The sequence below is a fragment of the Cyprinodon variegatus genome, unplaced genomic scaffold, assembly GCF_000732505.1.
Source record: "Cyprinodon variegatus isolate N-32 unplaced genomic scaffold, C_variegatus-1.0 Scaffold357, whole genome shotgun sequence".
Classification (NCBI taxonomy): Eukaryota; Metazoa; Chordata; class Actinopteri; order Cyprinodontiformes; family Cyprinodontidae; genus Cyprinodon; species Cyprinodon variegatus.
Window position 1 is genome coordinate 69,888 of NW_015150810.1, and position 20,872 is coordinate 90,759.

General features: G+C 35.8%; 2 protein-coding genes across 4 annotated transcripts; one reads left to right on the forward strand and one right to left on the reverse strand.

The window, feature by feature from the left end:
• Window positions 1-9,703: 9,703 nt before the first annotated feature.
• On the reverse strand, window positions 9,704-13,517 carry bloc1s3 (biogenesis of lysosomal organelles complex-1, subunit 3). 3 transcript variants are annotated; one of them, XM_015386147.1, is made up of 5 exons: window positions 13,475-13,517; window positions 13,241-13,359; window positions 12,972-13,158; window positions 11,419-11,522; window positions 9,704-10,209 (listed from the first exon to the last, which is right to left on the reverse strand). In XM_015386147.1, the coding sequence occupies exons 2-5, from the start codon at window positions 13,355-13,357 to the stop codon at window positions 10,024-10,026; spliced, it is 594 nt and encodes a 197-aa protein (XP_015241633.1). In that variant the 5' UTR covers window positions 13,358-13,359; window positions 13,475-13,517; the 3' UTR covers window positions 9,704-10,023. The 3 variants fall into 3 exon arrangements, with proteins under 3 accessions (XP_015241633.1, XP_015241634.1, XP_015241631.1); XM_015386148.1 differs by lacking the exon at window positions 13,475-13,517 and having other exon boundaries at window positions 11,419-11,519; window positions 13,241-13,468; XM_015386145.1 differs by lacking the exon at window positions 13,475-13,517 and having other exon boundaries at window positions 13,241-13,468.
• Window positions 13,518-13,641: 124 nt separating this feature from the next.
• On the forward strand, window positions 13,642-18,823 carry trappc6a (trafficking protein particle complex 6A). Its single transcript, XM_015386144.1, has 7 exons — window positions 13,642-13,887; window positions 14,157-14,253; window positions 15,619-15,686; window positions 15,782-15,899; window positions 17,312-17,395; window positions 17,529-17,622; window positions 18,110-18,823. Exons 2-7 carry the CDS (start codon window positions 14,158-14,160, stop codon window positions 18,139-18,141), a joined length of 492 nt encoding a protein of 163 aa, XP_015241630.1. The 5' UTR covers window positions 13,642-13,887; window position 14,157; the 3' UTR covers window positions 18,142-18,823.
• Window positions 18,824-20,872: the final 2,049 nt, after the last annotated feature.

A 20,872-nucleotide genomic window follows, 5' to 3' on the forward strand; every position in this document is an offset into this window, starting at 1 on the left:
TCAAGTTTCTACGTGGGTTAAGAGTATTATCTTATGAAAGTTCAAATTTAGATTGCTTGTATCTCAGCGTATTAAAGCGAAGTAAATTAAAAAGAAAAAAAGTTAGTTTTGGGGGAATTAATTTTACAAAGGGTTTGGTGTCATTGTGGTGGTAAAACCAAAAACCTACAACTTTCAGTGTCCATGTGTTAGTTCTCAGCTGAAAAAGAGATGTGATCATTTCAATTATAGGGCTTAGGAGTAAAGGACCACGCTGTTGCTCTGTGATGCACAGAGCAGTAAGGAAAGTCATGCACAAGTTTATGTCAAAAAACAAGGTTTCTTTATTCAAACCAAAAAAATATCAACTGTAGCAAGGGAAAAAATTGATCCAGAAAAGAGGTCAGAGGAACCAAAAGTACTCAAAATACCTGTAACAGAACAAGACTAACTCACAGACACTGACCTCCCTTGATGAGACAAAGAGGAACTTAAATAGTGGCTGATCAGTCCACAAAAGAAACACATGAGGCAAAACACACAAAAACTTAACTAAATTAAATAAAGTAAAACCCGACTCCTCCCACCCCCCATTTCATTGAGATGGTATAGTCCAAATCAACAGCCACCTGCTGGTTCCTCAACCAAGGGACTGGAGCAATTGCAAAACTCAAACAGAATAAAAATTAAACACAATCATAAAAAAAAAAAAAAAAAAAAAAAAAAAAAAAAAAAAACAAGTTAACCCTTAGCAAAAAGTAGTATACCTGAAGTAAATTCTATTAAAAATACTTAAGTATAAGTATAAGTTTAGAAAGTATATCGAACAATGTACTTTTAGTGTACTTGAAGTATTCCTAAAGTAATACTTCTTCGAACTAAATTGGGACATTTTTAAGTTTACTAAAGTATACTTTAATTATACTTTAGTAAACTTAAAGTATAGTTTATCAGTAAACAATAGTATAGTCAAATACACTTGACTATACTATAAAATATAGTTTAGAATAAATAAACTCTAAGTGCACTGCCTGATTTTAAGTATGAAAGTAATGCACTTTTAGTATACTTGAATAAACTACTTTTTGCTAAGAAAAACTAAATATTGTCCACAAATGTTGGAATACAGTGTAAAGGTGATGAATAAATTCCCAAAAAATTAGATGTCTCATTAAATGAAACCTTACATTAAAGAACTAAATGACATAAATTGTGTTCGTTACCACATCCGTGTGGCTGTAAATGCAGCCATCACATGCTCTCATGGTGAATGTCCCTTTTTCAGATGAGTGTGTTCTTTCTGCATGATTTGAAAATGAATGTCCAAAATTCTGAATTGAGAGTGAAGGGAAACCAAGTTCCTTGAGGTTCAGTTGGTGATTTTGGGAGCCTTGTCATCTGTAGGGAACAAGGGCATGCTAACTTCTCTGTGTCAGCAGAGGTGAGTGCATACTGTACAGTGCATGCAGTGCATTATGTTTTAAGAATAACTTTTCCATCAGATTAATGTAATATTCAGAATCACCGGAAAAAAAAAATATTCAAGATTACCATTGGCTGTAAGCCCTAATAACGTAAATAACTATAAAATGTTTAAAATATCAACAAATGAGATAATTTTCGTACAAAGTAACCTAAATAAACAACATTTTCAGCAAATATATGATTATATGAGATAATCTCATTAAATGGAGACAATGGAACAAAAAGAGTCTCATTTTGTTATTGTTATTAGACATAAAGTTTGTACCGTCCAGGCTACATATTGAAGATTTCTAAACGTGGATAAAATTCACCTCAAACTGGATGTACAAAGAATTGTCCCCTTTTGAGGCAGAGAGGACTACAACTGATCGTTTTCTCTGCTGGTGAGGCATGCAAAGACTTTCTAGGTGTTGGACTATTAAAGCAAAGCTCGTTTTCCTTTGAAAAACAGCCCTTTGCAAATAAGCCTGCAGATTTGATTATAGTGTGGTAAGAGTAGGAGGAGCAGCAGCGATGATGCGTGTGAAAGGTGTGAAGGAGAGGTCTTAGCACACAGCCCTGCAGGAGAACAGCTGCTCAGTCAGAGAAAATATCAAAGCCCATTTTAATTATTTGAAAGCAAGAATTCAGAGGGTCTGTGATCCAGTGACAGTGACAGATATGTTACAAGAGGTGTGATATATTTATTCTTCACTTTATTTATTTTCACTAACTTAATTCCCTAAAAATGCTGCATGGTTCTTCCAGGTTGATCCCTGCTTCGGTTTTATTTTATCTGCAAGGTCTATAATCAAGACAGAGATTAGAAAAGAAGATTATTCCTCCAAGTGCAGGCTTGGCTTGCAGCACTTGTTTTTTTTTTTTATGTGTAGGAATGTTCAGCCAGCCATATAAACTAACACTGTATCCTGAGGCTCCCCCTGAGAGAGCTGCTGACCTGGCTAATATGAAGGCTACCCTTTGCTAACCACAAACACATCCACACACATGAACTTACACACAGATTGCTAGGCTTTAAAAAAAGGCCTTTATCCACTAAAAGTAGTTAATCTAGACTGATTTGACAACTTAATCTCGTCTCTATCTTCCCCATGTTGGCCTATGCTCCCTATGTACTCCAAACATGTATTTTTCCTCCTCCATACCCTGGTGCATTGTTTACTTTGTTGCTATTTTTGATTTTTGTTTAATTGCCATTTCAAGCATGAACCTGTTCTTAGCTGTGAGCCTAAAGCCACTGTCAAGAGAAAAAGTGAAGATGTATATAAACGGTAATATGTTATGGCCTACTTGCCTGTTGAGTGTAAGAATTTAGCCTGGAAGTGCAGCTTGCATAAAGGAATGGGTGAACCAACCCTTTCAACTGTTCATTCTATACCTTTTTTAAATGCTACAATTGTTCCAATTTGACTTATGTTTACATTAAAAACTGATACAAAAATTTAACTGTTGCGATATAAAACTATATCCCATTTATATTCACACACACCTCACACACTGTAAGTCAGATATTTGTTTTGCACTGATGAAAGCATGTCAAATGTGACTTAAGCAGCAAAAAGGCCTGTATAGTGGTTGCTTTTAGACAACTTTTATCATTATTTTGTATACGCTTTGTATGGCTCTCATGACATTTCAATTTCTTAAGGGGGAACACCTGTTTTTTTTTTTTTTTCACATTGGCCCCTTGATTTTACGTTATTACATCATGTTCTACTCACCCATATTAGTTTTGTGTCATTTGGAGCCGTTCTGAAGATATTCGGTTAGGTTATATCCAAGTAACGTCTTCCTATGGGCAACGAATTGAAGGCACAAACTAAACTGTTCATAATTTATTCTTTATGGTACGCCAGCATTCATAATATGCAGGCGAATCACTGTCCCCCAGACATCCGTGGTTTTATTTTTTATATTTATATGTTTTTTAAACAAAGCGGAGTGTGTATGACGTCATCCGCGCGCGCCGGCTACCATTCATTCATCCTTTCTACTGAACTGCTGCTAGTTTTACTCACATGCCTGGAAGATGTCTAGTGCTACTACCAAAGATGATCTCGCTCTCGAAATGGAATTGAAAGTTTCAGATTAGCTAGCCGAATGAATAGAGGGGGTAGATCGTAACCTGTGGCTCGGGCTGCCACACTTCGCTTTGTTTTTAACCAACACATAATTTAAATATCATGCATATTTATATAGGTATTGTGAAGATATCCTGATAGCCTGTAAAGTATAAAAACATGATAGGCATGAATAAGCTTTGCTTCAGCATATTCCTTTTTTGTAACTTGTTGGGTTTTTTTATCATTGTTTTTTTCCTGTGCTTAATGTGGACAAATTACCAAAAATAATGTGATTAATTTTTATTTCTTTTTTTACAGTGGGAGATGCAGACTTCAAAGAGTTGACAGTCCTTTATGTCCCAGACTCTTTTTCTTTTTTTTTTTTTTAGATCCTCTTAATTTTCAAGCTCCCAGCATTTATGAAAATGCAGGAGAGTTTATGCCACTTATGCCACCTTTTAGTTGCAGAGGGGGGAATTATTTGCCTGAGCCTTTTGTCTATAGTTGAGCACCCTCATCTATCTCAGACAGGCTCATGAATCTCTTATTTCAGACACACATATCTTTGTAGCACAGGCTAAGTGGGAAGAGTACCTTGTCTGGAAGAGAGAAATTGTTGAACCAGCGCTTAGATTTAGTCTATTAGGAAGGTACTGCATCTACTTTTAAAACGAAACTCCAAAATGTGTTTTTTAAAACCAAATTCATAGTTATTGTTTCTTAGCTACCTGTAGTTATTTAGAAATTATACATATATTTTTTTTTCTTCCTAAACGTTATTCTAAGTATTTATTCTATATGTTCACATTAGATCTGAGAACATTTTTCAGTGCCTTGCTAAATAAAAATGTTGACCATGGTTCTATAGGACTGCACTGCACTCAGTTTAAACACTATTTATATTAATGTCTCTATTTACTACCCTATAGTTTACTTAAGGCTAAGACTCACATGTTTATTTTCATTTTGTTGGGTCAACAAACTAGAGTGTGGTGTTTCGCTCTCAGTTATTAATTAAATTTTTCTGACTTATTTATTTTTTTTTGTCACTTTTAAAGCCGTTAAAGCCTGGAGCTTCATCAGCACAGCTGGGACTAATGAATAAACACATTAACACATTAAAACACACAGCCACACACAACCCACACTAGAGTAGGATCTAAAAATATGATACAAGAAATGCTGATTTCGCTGTAAACTTTATGATTAAAAAGGAACGTCGCCTTTTATTCCTGTATATTTTCTAACAATATGATTATATTGATTGATGACCAACACAGATTGCATGTATAAATTGTATTATAGTAAACTGGAATGAAAACTAAACATTTTTTGTAAGGAATAGAATCTGGAAAAGTGAGGCAAGGATTTCGAGGTAATACTGTTTACTTTAATAGCTTTAAATAAAATCCTGTTCAACCAAATGCTTAACCAACCAAATGAGCTTAGTAATAAATTGAGCTCAAAAAGCTATTCTTAGTATAAATACAGTTTTTCTCTAATGCCCTGAGGAGAACGTTTTTTAACCAATGGCATAATAAAGGCTAACTAACAACAAGAATATGAGAGTGGCCAATCTCCCAAAATGTGGCAGCCAACCAGATTATTCCAGATTAGTGGAGCATAAGGTCTAAAAGCTGCTTCTCCATGTTTAGCTCTAGTTCTTTGTATGCAGAGTATATTTGAGCCGGAAGACCTGAGAGGTCTGAGCAGTTGATACCTTCACAACAACTCTATCTTGAAATTGTTTTATAGACTAATATAAATATTTAAAAGCATATTCTCTGACATACGGGGGTGTCTGTGTAATGATTTTAGCACTGGATTGATGTGCTCCACTTTCTTTGTTTTACTGAGGATGTGGGCAGTAGGATTCTGGATCAGCTGCAGCTGTCTGATCTTTGGGTGAAATAAGACCAGGCAAGCTGGTCAGATGTTTTAGAGGATAGATTGCTTGATTCTTTCCTTGATTCCCTGATTCCTTCCTTAATTCCTTCCTCCCTTCTTTTCTTGATTCATCGATTCCTTCCTTCATTCTTTCCTTTCTTGATTCCTTCATTCCTTGATTCATTCCCTACTTCCTTTATTCCTTCCTTCCTTCCTTGATTCCGTCCTTGATTCATTCCTTGATTCCTTCCTTCCTTCCTTGTCCATAAGTACAGTTTACAGGTCCTTTACAATAAATAAAGATGAATTCAGATGAATTATTGGAGGAAAAACCTGTTTTGGATTAAACCAAGAATAAAAACAAAAGTACATAGAATAATATAGATAAACTAATAATGTGCAAAATGCTTAAAACATACATTCAACAAAGCTTTTTAACCCCTCACACCAACCTAGAGGTATTTTGGACAAAAATGTGTCTATATTTTCTGTGTCTCGACATGCAAAGCTTGTAAAGTCATGTTCTAAATAGACATGCAGCCATCATTGCTGTGAAAAATGGTTCTGTAAATAGATATTGATAGAAGTGTTTTGGAAAACAGAAGAATATATATATATATCTTTAATTTGATTTATTGTGGGAAAAGAGCAGATATTTACTCGAGGTGTTTCTAGTTTGAGTAGTGAGGCTTAAAACATTCACTGTAAACGTCTTTATATCTATTTAGTTTTCAATGCCTTCTTTGACAAACTGACACATCCTAAGACTTTTAGCAATATAAAAAAAACATTAACAAACACATACAGAAACACCCTATTGATGCCAAAGGCAGTGGGACCTCCTTCTATAACATCCCCCCCAGAAATCCATACACAGATGCACACAGGCACTTATGAGCCAACTTTAATGTGACTGTATGCCAAAACTATTGGAGTGCAGCTGAGGAGTGTCTTTGCACTGTGCTGCACTCTGTGCAGTAAGCTGCACAAATAAAGCAACATTCCCTTCTAACCCTCATTTATCACAGACCTGTGAGTCTCCTTCGCCTCGAGAGGAGAGAAAACCGAAGAATTAAAACTCTAACAGCTACGAGAGGTGCACTCATTCTTGCCCATCATTGGAAGTTGCAGAAGTATTGCTTCCACTTCTCTCGACTTTGGAAAGGTTAGCAGGCAAATAAATGGAGCCCATAGCGGTGCTGAGAGATGACAGAGGGCGGAGGAACACCACAGAGGTAAACTTAAAACTGGTTCCCCCTTTAAAGCTTTTTGAGCAGAAGAATGTTATTAAAATACTCTTTGTTTCCAGTATTTCTTGTGATATTTTAAAGTCGTCTGAATAAGTTATTCTCAGAGTTTTAAAAGGACTCTTTCAATTTTTTTGGGAATGTAGCTTAATTACACTTTTTTCACAGTCCATCTACATCTACCTAACTAGGATTCCTTTTTTGGTGTATGTGTGAAAAATATGAGGACAGTAGACAGGGGTTAGACTAAATACTTGTTAATTCATAAACATCTATCTAACCTTTAATACCTGAAGCCCTTTGCTTGATCACTTACATTATACCAAGCTTTCAGGTATTTTGAAAACACCCTATTTCACCTTATTACTAAATATCCCATCGTTTTCTTTTGAATTTGCCTTGGAATCAGCAAGAGATAAACACAGATTGTGCGTCCTATAGCAAGAAAGTTCCCTCATATCTAATAAAATTTAGTTTTTCTATATTTCTAAGTGTATCTTAAAAACAAAAATGACATTTAAAAGATGTTCAGAAAGTCTAAATAAAAACATCTTATGAGATATATTTGTTCTGTTCTGATGCTGCACTCTGGATTCAATGCAGGAGATGGGAAACAAAAGGATCCTAACTAAATTAAGATCTCTGTGGAATAATGTCTCCCACCCCATGCATGCAGCTATTGCAGAACTGGAGAGCTCCTTCAGTTGCAGGACCTTAAATGCACCAGGGAGCGTTTTCACAGATCCTTCCTCCCAGCAGCTGTAAGACTCTATAACTACCACTATTCCCAACAACCTCAATAAGTTCTTACATTTATGCTGATTTTGCACTGTTAGTCAGTTAAAAAATATACTGCTTTCATTTTGCACATATCTGATGTTGCTGCTATTTTTAAATACCCATTACTGCAAAAATGTCAGTAGATCCATTTCGGTTATTTATCAATTCACTATCATGTTATTCTTATACCCTTTTCTAAGGTCCACATTTGTGTGACCATTTCCTATAATTTTTTTGCTGCTGTAAACACCAGAATTTACCCATTGTGGGACAATAAAGGGAATGTCTATTCTATTCTGTTCTATATATTTTAAACTGCTGAGAAGCAATTGCTAAGGAAATAAAAACTCAAGCAGTTGCAGATAACATGGATCCCTGAACATAAAAGTTATTGCTAATGTTACAAAAACCCACAGGTTCACACAATGGTCAGTGGTCACAACAATGGACAGCTAGTCAAAGGAGGTTTTATTTTAAGTGTGTGGATGAAAACCAGTTCATTGGTCATTAGGATGATGTGCCCTACACTGACATCTACTGGAAATCTAGTGCAAGTGCACAATAAACTTCTAACCCACCTGAGCCACATTCAGCTAGTACCACCATACACTGATTAAATTAATTTTTTCATGAGTAGGAAATTGAAATTAATTATCTGTCTATTAAAGTGCCCAACATACAACACTGCTTAGTTTTACCTACTTTTTAACAAATACAGTGAGATTCTGGAAAAGAATATTTAACAGAAGTAAATTAAAGTACAATAGGGAAATACAGAATATGAGAATATTTTAAGAAAGGTATCTGACAGGTGTGGGCAGTTGTTTTTTATACATGATGGTAAATACAGCAGATTGCTCCATCACGTTTGGAAAGCATTGCTTGGCCAATATTTTTTTTCAATCAGGTCAATGTTACTTAACAGAAATGTGGAAAAAGAGAAAAATGTTCTAGAACTTTGAGAAATGTTTTACTTTAAAAGGTAGGTTTTAAAATGTCTTATATACTTTCATTAATTGTTTGTGGTATTGGTCTCAATATAGGGTTTACATTCTGTATGGATCTTTACCTTTTTCAGGTCACCATCCCTGCAAACGTTATTGTGCTGCACTCGTTTCAGAATATAAGGTTATTTCATAAAACTTAATTCATTTAGTTTAGTATTAATATTGTCAATTCTTTAACATGTACTAGACGTTAATGTGGCAAACCCTCCCCAGGAATGCACGAATGGAGGGTTGGTGCTTAGCATTAGTGTTTACTGGCTGGTTTGGGGTGCAGCCTATGTAAATCTAACGCCCTGGTTGCAGACACCGCACTCAATGCACCTTTACAGCTTACTTGCAAATAAAAATATTTTTAAGTTTGTATTTGTTCTTTGTGTGTTTACTCCTTAATTTGATATATTTGGCTGTCTTCTGTCAACATGTGAAATGTAAGCTAGATTCCTTGTTTCTGCATAGGAACCTGGCCAATAAAGATGATTCTGACTGAGCGTTCCACTTGATGCACAAGACATTCAATGTTCATCTATATTTTGCTCTTTTTCAGGCTGCTGATGCTCAGAGTTTGCATCACAAACTGGAGAGGTGCAGAGTTGACCCCGACCATTTGCTTGGGATTGTGGGTATTGTAGGCACCGTTCTCAACCTGCTGGTGGTGGTGCTGGTGTATATCTACACCCCTATTTAAATATTGCAATGAGGGGTTTTGATACAGTAAATATATTGCTGGCTTGAGGTGCACTCCCTTAAAGTCAACAATTATTTGTTTTGTAACTGACCTTTAAAGACATGTTATTGTGACTGGTCTTTTTGATATACTGAATCAGCAGTTTGTAACACATGTACCTCTAATTTTGATAACTCTGCATCAATTCAAAAGTGCAGGTTATGACATTATGCAGCAGGGATGTCTAGTAATGTATGGTATATGCTTTGTAACCGCATTGTTTGATAAAACATTTTTAATCTATCTTGTTGTATGTTTCTGGCACATTCACTGTAGTTTTGTACAATGACGTTGCATTTTATGTGGTAAATAAAATTCTCTTTCGTCTGTTTTTTTCCTTTTTGATTTTACAAAGCTATCTTATATAAAAGTCTCTTCTCAAAACCAATAAAAAGAAACAACCTAAAAAAAAAAAAACAATAAATTCAACACCTAAACACCAACCACAGACTAAAATTTGATCTAAATATAAACTAGATTTTGAACAGTTTTTAAATATACATTTTATTTAAAAAAAAAGTTGAATTTGTTTTTACACATTAAACTTATGATACATATAAACAAATGGTATAATTTAAATACAACACATAAAGCATTTATCCCAGTGCATTGTTAAACAAAAGAGGGAAAAAATCCCTGCAATATAATTGTTTTGTTAGTTACAATTAAATAAAAAAAAAAAAGAAACACCATCACAGTGTCATAGAATATGTGGCCACTTTTGAATATATATTTTATTTCTATGCATAGGGAAAATTTGCTTCCATTTCAATAATTCAGTATGCCGTTTAAAATTAATAAATGCATACATATGATACTGTTAACTACTTCAGTCAGTTTTAACTTATCAATTAGGTTGCTAGGGAAGTTAAATGATCAGGATTTTTTACGTTAATATCAGGTAATATTTGACAGCTGGTGATGATGTCGATTTTCTCAGAAACAGCCTTCAGATCGTCCAGGATTAGCCTGATGCTGTGGGAGGCATTGATGATGGCGCTCTGCGATGTATTCAGCTGAGATGTTACACTGTGGACCTAATGCACAAACACAAAGAATTAAATAATTCACACTAAGAAGATATTTTTTTTACTTTACTGATTTTATCCAAATAAAGATAAAAGTTAGTTTGACTGCAGCAAGATAATTTTAACTACATTTTACTGCCCTCCCTTTCAAGCATACATCAGTTTGCATTTAAACTGATTTTAAGGTTAGGGTGATAGTAAAGCCTTCCAACCTCAAAGACTTAAACTTGTTGCATACTCTACAAGAACCAGGAGATGTGCTCTTGATTTTGAGGTGGCAGGAACAAGAAACAACTTTATGTCTCTGAATATTCATACTTAGCAAGAAGCTCGGCTACCAAACAAAGTTCCCTCCCCTTCAACATACATCACATCCATAAAAGAAAACACTGCAGACATACAGTGGCAGAGGAGATATTTTTCAGATTAATAAGGAGAAGGGGAGATCAAAAGCTTTATATTACTTAGAAGAGGTATCATACAAATGTTTATATTTGACCATCCTCTAACTATTCATTACATAATATATCACTATAAAGATTAGAGGGGTATTAATGACACAAACTAAGATGGGGTAAATCATCTGAGCTTATCTTATTCAACGTAAATCCAAACCAATTGCACCACTCTTCTCAGACACACTGAGGAAGAAAGATCTTCCCAGGCGTTGTACCAAGAACAAATATCGAGGTGCAGCCCTCCCATTACAGAACTGCAAATAAAAAATGATGTCATTCTGCTCTTGCTGCTTTAAGAGTGAGAAAAAACAAAACAAAAAGTTTGTTACAATACTCCACAAGAAGAAGTATTGTAACAAGCTTTTTGGTGGAAGAGAAGTTTTTTTTTTTTTTAAGTTAATCACTTAACAGAATTTAAAATCCTCCCAAAAAAGCTGGAGAGAGCAATTATGAGAAGGGTTTGATTGTTTTAATTCCAACAAATATTTTTCCAGTAACTACTGAGATGATAATAATTTTTTGGCATGATTGTAAAGTAACAATGGTAAACTGTTATTATTATTATTATTTTATACTGTTTGGATATCTATTGAGAGATCATTGTCATTCTTATCTGAAACAAATATTTATAGCAAAAAAGAAAAAAAAAGGATCAAATCTGCCAGGGGTAGGAATATTTTTCTCTTAAATTAGATCACTGACTTGTACAGAATATTAGAGACCCAATAAGAGAATAAGTGCTTTGGTTAAAACAACGTACCTCCTTACTGGCACTGCTGTAAACCTGCCGGACCATCTGCCCAACATCGTTATAGAGTCTGCTGTTGGACTCCTGCAGCTTCTGTTGTAGAAGGGTGTCACCTACTAACAGAATAACAAACAGACTCAGCTGGGACTGAAACTGGAAAGGTATCTGTACTTTATATTCCTTACATTTTTAAAACCAACGCTACTCGTTACTCTTGGCTTCGGTTTATTGTTTATAAATATTTATTTCACATCATGTGCGCCATCCAATGCAGATCATTGGTGCCATCCACATCTAGTGAAAACTAATGTAATTGGATGAGTCACATAACACAAACACTCATTGGTTAGCTTTTGGTCAAATTTGTGCTGACCCTAAAGGAAATGACCAGAAACTGTAAACACAAATTGTCTATGCCATGCTACAATGTCGGATTCAGAAAAAGATGTCGAAATGTCTGAAAAGTTGGACACACGCGAGACCAACAAGACCTCCCTCCTTGGCCCTATGTCAAAGAATTTTTCGATAGAGTTGGAAAATGTAGCTTTCAATTCATACAGTGTCATCTGGCTGTTTTTTTTTAAAGGCAAGGCAAGGCAAATTCAGTACAAAGACAATGCAAAGTGCTTTACATGATTAAAATATAGGAGAATAAAACAGAATCAAAGCAGGTGGAAAAAAAAAGGTTAAAGGTTACTTTATACTTTAAGTAGTTTTTGGAGCACATACTTTTTCACTTTTATTAGAGTAAAGAGGTCAAGTTTCAGCTTTTACCGGAGTTTTTTTAAACTGCAGTATCTATACTTCTACTTAAGTAACAAATGTGTGTATTTTTGACACCACTGGTTATATCAAACTGGTTCTATAGTCACTCTATAACATATGGAGTAATATAACAAAAATAATTTCACCCTGGGATTATTATAGTATTTCTGATTCTGATTCCTGGTTGATGGGACAGGGGTTGTGAAAGAAACGGTGCCCAGCTTGAAAGAGCTCCTGTGTGTCGATGAATGTGTGCATTGATGACTGAAAGACATCTTCTGCCTCCATTTATCTGTTTACTTCAGTGTGTTGAATTCATGTTAATGTGTATTTAAATATATATATGGGCTGCTCAGTAGGGCAGTGGGTAGCACTGCTGCCTTGCAGCAAGAAGGTTCTGGGTTTGATTCCCGGCCCGGGGTCTTTCTGCATGTTCTCCCTGAGCATGCGTGGGTTCTCTCCGGGTACTCCGGCTTCCTCCCACAGTCCAAATACATGACTGTTAGGTTAATTGGCTTCTCTAAATTCACCTGTCCATATATATAAAAAGTCTAATCAAACAAAACTATGCAGTACCTCCATGAACCCCCGGTAAAAGACCTCTATCAGGCTAGAAGTGTATTTTATTCCTATCAGATTCAGTGGAAGAAACTTTGTAGATTGATCTCTACTGTACAACCAATGAAAATATAGTTATGTCTTTAAATGTTGGCTGACAATCTCATACTAAACATTGGAGTTGCAGATGCACTAAGAGGGTACAGCGATTAAAAGCTGCTTAATGTGGTCAGTGTCCTCACCATGGGGCTTGTGTGAAGGGCTCGGCCTGTCTTCCACTATGGACTGAACATCAGGGTTGTCTCTGACCACAATGAGCGGAGGCAGCTCTCTCCTGAGTACCTGAGCGCTCTCCTGAGCCATGATGGAGGCTCTAACCGTCTGCTGCTGATCATCCTCACTGTCCGTCTCAGAGGCTTCACCTGGAACCTAACAGGTCCAGAAACGTTTTAGAAAAATACACTCAGAGCTTAACGTTTATTTGTGTTCCCGTTCACCTCACTTCGCTAACCTTTGCTCCTCCTGCGGTAGTTTGGTGAGAAGTCAGAGAAGTGATGTAGACTTCATCATCAGAGTCTGTTTCCGATGCCTCCCCCTGCACCACTATCGGGTATCTGCTGCTGGACATGACTGGAAAACAACAAAATGACTTCGCTATAAAATGTCACTCTGCAGTGGATTAAAGCAAGCGTTTTAATGAATAAAATGTACACAGCAGAAAAAAGAGAAACAGAAAATGTCAAACCTTCTCTGGCAAAAACAAATCACATGAGCGAGGAAGTGGCTTGCTCCCAAAGATCCAATCAGATGGGGCCCTGAAGTCACGAGACCAAAACGTTCTGTAACCTGATTGGTTCTCTGTTGAGTTAAGTAGTTTGTGTATCTACGTCGGCGTACTCCGATCATACGCCTAGCTTTGAAATCTCTGGATATTTGGTATCAGGGAAGCTGTTTATTACGTATTCGTGTGTTGTAAACGCTCGACGTTTACCTTCTCGTTGGCAGCGCAAATTGTCTCACGTTGAATATTCCTAGAGATTAGTTAGAGTACATTTAACGCCGCCTACATTACACTACACTATTTCCCCGGGGTGCGCTGGCGTTAGAAACGAGTGAAACCTTACCAGCAGAAGGAAGCTAGAAGTGTACGGCAGACAGGTATTATTTAGCCGAAATTCTTTTTAGGGAGTTTTTTTATGGTTAATTTCTTTAAGTGCTAGTATTATTGTGTGTTTTTCTTCTACTTTGTCTAATAGCTCAGTGTGTTATGCTAAGAACCATTCAATTACTGGTTTCTCACCTTATCTTGCTAGCTAATGCTAAACAGGAACAGAATTTTTATTATTACAGCTGAGTTTTGTTTGTTTGTTCGTGTGTTTGTGTTTATCCTAATTAAATTTATACGTTCATTTAAATGTTATTTACAGAATGGCAGACGAGTCCTTGTTTGAATTCCTCCATATGGAGATTGTTTCTCACATTTTCAACGAGCAGCAGTCAAGTAAAGGAGAGATGGACAACAAGGTTTGTTTATAATAAGCTTAAATGACTCATTTTACACTTAAAACTGAATTCTATAAATCACATTATGGTTTCTGATTCACATAAAACTCTTTTACATACGGTGGACAACAGTTTATGCAGTGACAAATACCATTTATGATTGTTCATCTACATAACTTAATATTCTATATGATATATGAATGAACTACTTTGTGTTCACAGAGTTTGGAAAGTTTTGGGGTAAATGCTGTGACCTTACAGCTCGCACACTTCTGTTTTTGACAGATCATTTTAAGAACTTTATTTATTCCAGTTGGGCTTTTAATATATTTAGCATTTCCATTTTTTCTAAAGCGTTATCATTGTTACTAAAACTGGCAGAACACCCAATTAGTTCAATGGAAGTCTTAACATTTGTGCAGCAATCTTTGTCGATCACTCCCAACATGCTCACTTATTGCCCCTTTAAAAAAAAAATTATAATAATTAGACGTGCAGTTTAGGGCTGGGCAATTATTTGCATTTGCAATATGATTGCAATTTAAAAAAACACAATTTTCAAATCAATTTTTGTCATTTTAGATTTAAAAAGAGTAAATGGCTAAAGGTATGCTGGCACAATTATATGCTTAAAGTGGGTATGCAGCCACACAGAAAGGAAGAGAGAGTTGCAGCTGGCATGCATAGGCATGCATGCAAGTAGAATTGATCACTTCTTCACAAAAGGTTACAGTAAAGTCCTGCAACAAAGGACCCTGGACAAGCAATCTTTCCAGGTCATGAAAAAACTGAAGCACTGTAGTGAAACATTTACATGATTCTGATTAATGCAAAGGAAAATCAAAATAAAATCACAACTGCAATATTGATTTAAAATAATCATAATTTTTTTTTTTTTTTGCCAAAATCATTCAGCCTAGTGTAGCTTAGCTCCTCTTATTAGGAATCTTCGTAGACCAGTCCTTTTTATTTATATTTATCTGTCAACAATGTTAAGGAAGCTCTGCAGTGTTGACAAAACTGGAGATGGTCCTTAATAGGGATGGAAGATATATTTGTCATACTGTGAAACATTGGTGTCAGTCTGATAAATAAAAGTGGGCTAACAGTGCTTATTTTCAATAAGTTAGTGGATTTATTTCAGGAGGAGGAGGGGTGCAGTTTAGTCATGTGACAGTGATTTAGCGAAAGATTGGGGTAAAGTTGGCAGTCTGAGTTTTTTATAGTGTCAAAAGGGTAGGGATGCATATAGTATACAATATTAGTACATGTCGGGTATAAGTCATAACAGAAATTTTATCAGAAATTTGTATTGGCCCAAATTTTCATATCATTGCATCCCATGTTTAAATGATTCTTGTATTTATGTATTTTTTTGCACCCAAGGACAGAGCAGCGTGTATTTCTCTCTTGGAAGCCATGGGCTTCAGGGTGGGACAAGGCCTCATCGAGAGGTAGGTTATGATTATAATTCAGTATCTTTAATATTGGAAGGATATCCAACTGTTGATCTCACTCCAAATATATTTATTTTGATGTTTGTTTGCAGGCTGACACGGGACACCCCCAGCTTTAAAGATGAGTTGGATATAATGAAGTTTATTTGTAAGGACTTCTGGACTAAGGTGTTCAGGAGACAGGTGGACAACCTACGAACAAACCATCAGGTAACATTTTAGGAACACTTATCAGCATATGGAGGAGTACATTTAATTATATAACCATACCACAAATGTTTCAAAGAGGAAGCCACCAGACTTTCCTGGTATTACTGTTAGAGAATACCTGCGTAGAGTTTTCAGGCCCAGTCTAAAGCTTGGTTTATACTCAGAAACCAGGTCGTCTGCGTGTGTGTCGCAGTGAATGCAAATGTGCCTCCGCCCCCTTCGCAGACATTTTGATGCACCTCTCCAAAATTGTAGGTGACAGCAGACAGGAGGCCTCTGATGGGTCAAATCTACATCCGCTCTACACTATGCATATTTCCTGTTTTGGTACCTTACTGGCTTGTTTTGTTTGTATGACCGCCATTTTGGAAAGTGACTCTTAAAGATGGACCAGTTAGAAGAGAGAATACTAGCAAATGAAGTTCACTTTTATTTACTTGTTGGTACATTCATAATATCTTTTGAACTGGACTGCTGCAGTAGAATACACAATTAAACAACAGACTCACACTTTAAGGCCAAAACACAGTGCTTATGTCTGGCTACAACCTGCAAAAACATTTAGGCTAGAAGTAGTAAACCAGACTCATTAGAAACCGAAAGGTCTGTCTGTCTGTAAGGAACACTTCCTGCAAAGATAAGTGGGATAACATTTTTTTGTACATCTGAAGTCATACGATGGCTAAATACACCATGATATGTTTGCATTTGGACCAATGGTTTCATCCTTTGAGTTTGTATTTTCCCCAAATCAGATGCTTTTTACTTTGCCACTATTTTCAGCTTCCTGACTAAATTGAATTTGTGTGTAGATCTGTTTTACTGTCTTTGGGACAGTAAAGGATCCAGTCATAAAGAATCATTGGTGATCTGCACGGCCGCTTATTAGCTGAATCCTGCAGTCATAATCATATATCACCCTTTTATTTATTTATTTTTTTTCTGTTTGGAAGCCAAATCAGATCTGTTGTAGCTCTGCCTAGTTCTACTGACTGGTATAAAGAAATAAAAAGGGATTGTTAGACAAAGCCAAGAGAAATCCTTTCAGTTTTCTTAACCCCGGTCCTCGGGCGTACTGTCCTTTAAGTTCTAGATGTGTTTTAACCCGGGCACACCTGGTTCAAATGATTGAATTACCATCTCGGCAGCTTCAAAAGCTGCAGTAGCCCTGTTGATCACCCTTTCATTCCAGTCAGGTGTGTGGAGGAAGGCGTAGTGGACACAAGACCAAAATATCACAAACCAGATATCAGTAACACTCTCTGTAAAGGTTGCTACTTTACAGGGGGACAAAACCTCAACAGGAAAAAGGCACCAACTCTAGAAATGTGTATAATCTAAAAATGACACCAGCAAACATTATAGTCTGGAATTAAATGTGGCACAATCTAAACGTATATTTTTCTCCACAGGGGACTTATGTCTTACAGGATAACAAGTTTGCCTTACTGACGCAGTTTTCCAGCGGGAAACAGTATCTGGATCAGGCTCCTAAGGTACAGTATTGTCTCATTTATGCACTGATAATTGTATTAGGTCTGAACTAAGCTGTTGAATAAAATGTTTCTAAATACAGTCAAAGAAATCAAATTTTGTTTTAATAAAGCTGATTTGTCTTTTCTGTCTCAGTATCTTGCTTTTTCCTGTGGTGTGGTGAGAGGAGCTCTGTCCAACCTCGGTCTGGAGAGCGTGGTGACAGCTGAGGTCTCGATCATGCCGTCCTGTAAGTGCAAGGGATTTATTTATTTCCCTATAAGAAGGACTGAGGTGTAAAATATCAACAGGTTACAAAAAAATCCGGGGCCTAACTTTTTGAACAAAGTTTTTGATTTAGTTAGAAATTGATTTAGAAGACACAGTCTGTCCCTGAAGAGAATGCAGATGCTGAGATGCTAGCTAGAATGTATGGTCAGAAGAAAACCTCAAGGTCAGCAGAATCAGATTTAGCTCTGAGATAAATCAGTAGCCGCCTTGAAATATTTTCAAAAAGCCATTAACAGATCATTGCCAAACAAAGCAATCTTAGAGGAGAAAACCTTCAAAACCAGAATACATGTGACCGATTGGGATGAGCCCCTACTGTTTTGTTTCTCACTGGGAAAAATACTTGGTTTATATTGGGTTTGGTAAATGTCATTAAGACCAGAAAGCTGACTATTTTTTGTACTTTACTTTGTATGATTCTCTTTTTCTCCCTTGTTTTTTTCCAGGTAAGTTTCAGGTGGTCATCCAGAAGCTGTGACCCAGTTATATTGATCAGCCTGCCACACATAAACGCTGCCACAGATGGGACTGCATTAAATGTAGTGGAGACATGACAATAAAGCATCACCATCGGATGAACCTGGGTTACTAAGCTTCTGCAAGCATCCTGTATGGATTGAAATGGGCCAGAGATGACGAACTAGGCTTCTTGTTTGTGCAGATTTCTCTTCATTTGTAGTTGTTTAGATTGTGTCGTATTTAAACAGTGTAAGACATAAAGCCCTGCGTAAACTCACTTGTCTTTGTTTTGGAAACATTTATTCAATGTAAGCATCTAAGTAATTTTATCTAAACATATGATCAATGTTTTTTATAAGGTGTTATTGAAGTCTTGAATGCTTGGTGTAATACCAGACTCATCAGAGCAGGTTATTTAAACAGAGTTGGAAAAAGTCTTGGGAATCTGGGAATAAAACTGTTGTACTTAAATCTTAAGTCATCTGCACCAGATTTAGCTAAGACACAAACCTAAAATAAAGCCATTTTTATAAATGTGTTGTAAGAAATTCTTGCGAAACAGTGAAGTTTTCTGCTCCTTGACTCAGAATGAAAGCAAACCTGATGCTAGTTTGGGACACCACTTCTGTTTCATATAAACCTTCAGCAATAAATTGTTGCTGGTTGCAGCAATCATGAACAGGGTTTACTGAAAAACTCAGAATTGACTTTCAATTTCTGTTTTCATATTTTTTTTTTTTGTTGTTGCTTTCTTCCCTCATATTGCCTTCGACCACTTAAAAAAAAAAAAATCTCAAAGATGAATCTGATCATTGCTGATCCCCTGGATTGATTTACAATATACTTTTTTTTTTTTCATATGCTTTTTGAGTGGTGTTGCATTTAATAACTGTTGTTTCTTTGTAGAAGTGTAATTCCTGTTTTGTTTTTTTTGTGAAATAATGAGACACCCCATTTAAAATATTAGCCATGATGGGCAGAGGAACTTAAAATAAGGAAAGATACTTTTCTAATTTGGAGGCAGTTACCTCTTCAAACCACCAGAGGGACACATGAAGCCATTATTACATTTAGGAGGTATATGTTCCTATGTCTTTTTTTCCATTAACACAAAGTTTTTGTTCTTCATGTTTTTTTTTTTTGGAGACAACTGGTGATAATCAGAAACATTCAACAAGGGAAATTCTGCTAATAGCAGAAGAAACAACACAAAAACATTTTTAATAGTAAGCAATAATGTATTGATTATATTTTATATCTCAATCACAATAATTCATCTCCCGGGAGAGTTGGCCTGAATTATGCTGTCATTTAAAATAATATATTAGATGTTTTTTTTTTTTACTCATTATTTTCAAACATTGTTTAATCATTAATTAAAACTGTACTTGCTAGCCTTAGTTACTCAGAATTTGCCACAATATAGCAGCCCTGGTCTTATGTCTACTTCAAATAATTAAGATAAACCTCTGGTGTTATATTTTGCACCCCTAATGATATTTAAAAATACCTATTTTCCATTGTTGGGCCATGTAAACTGCCCAACAATGGAAAAATTATCTACCGTACAAATAAGTAAAAACTGTCTTAAATTAATTGTATTTACCCTTAATTTGAGTAGGTAAATAAGATAATTTGCCATTGAAATGATTATTTTTACTCTTAAAATAAGATTATTAGATAATATGCACCTAAAATAAGACAATACAATGTTTTTTACTTATTTTAAATATGAATTGTCTTGTTCCATTGGCAGTGTTTCACTTTCCCCCTCAATTCATGAAAAAAGCACTTATTTTAAGAAAAATTACTTATTTATATTTAAATATTTTGCAGTAATTGGGACTTTTAATATTACAGCCAATTTCTTTAAATATTTAGTATTCTTATGATATATTGTTCTATTTCCAAAAGTGTAGCGTCGGAATCATGACCTTCATAGTATCTTTTAAAGCGGCGAAATAGGCTGTTCCAGGTTTAAAAAAAATAAAGACTCCACAGCAACAATCAACATCTAAAATTGAGCCCCTCAGGAAACAAAAAAAAAAGAAAACACCCAGTGGACCCTCTGTGGATCCACATGCCATGCAGACCTCCAGATACATTTTAAAAAACCCAATTTAGAAGCATGTCATGTGAGCTATATATTAGTCATGTGAGCAATGCAAAGGTTTTTTTTTTTTAAAGCAATTATTTGGAATGAATTTGTGACATTTTTTCTTGTGGATTATGAGGATGGTATAGCTCGTCTACATCTGTTATCACTCCCAAATGCTGCTACTAAACTACAAGCTCTCGGTCTGTTAATCCAGTTAGAACTTCCTAAAAGCAAAACAGCCACTATTAGCTCAAGCAATTATTGAAAATCCCTAAATACACGTCTCTGCATAATGTTAAACAGGCATTGGAAACTTTTATCAGAATCAGAATTACTTTATAAATCAGAAATTTTTTATTCAACAATATGAAGGTTAAGGAAATAAACTAGGAAGCTCAGACATCTGCACAGTTAAACTCTCTTTTTCTGTCCGTTGCAACTCATTAAACAACCCAAATCCGCTCAAGAGGAGGAAAATAATCAGGTAGAGGGATTAGAGGAAGAATGAGAGGGAGGGGGGGTAGAGTTTTAGAAAGTTGGTGGAGGAGGAGATTAGAGAAGTGGGCAAAAGAGAAAATTAAATGGGAAAGAATGGAGAGCCTGAAAAGGAGGCGGTAGAATGAAGGGAAGAGACTTTGATTGGAGGTTTGTG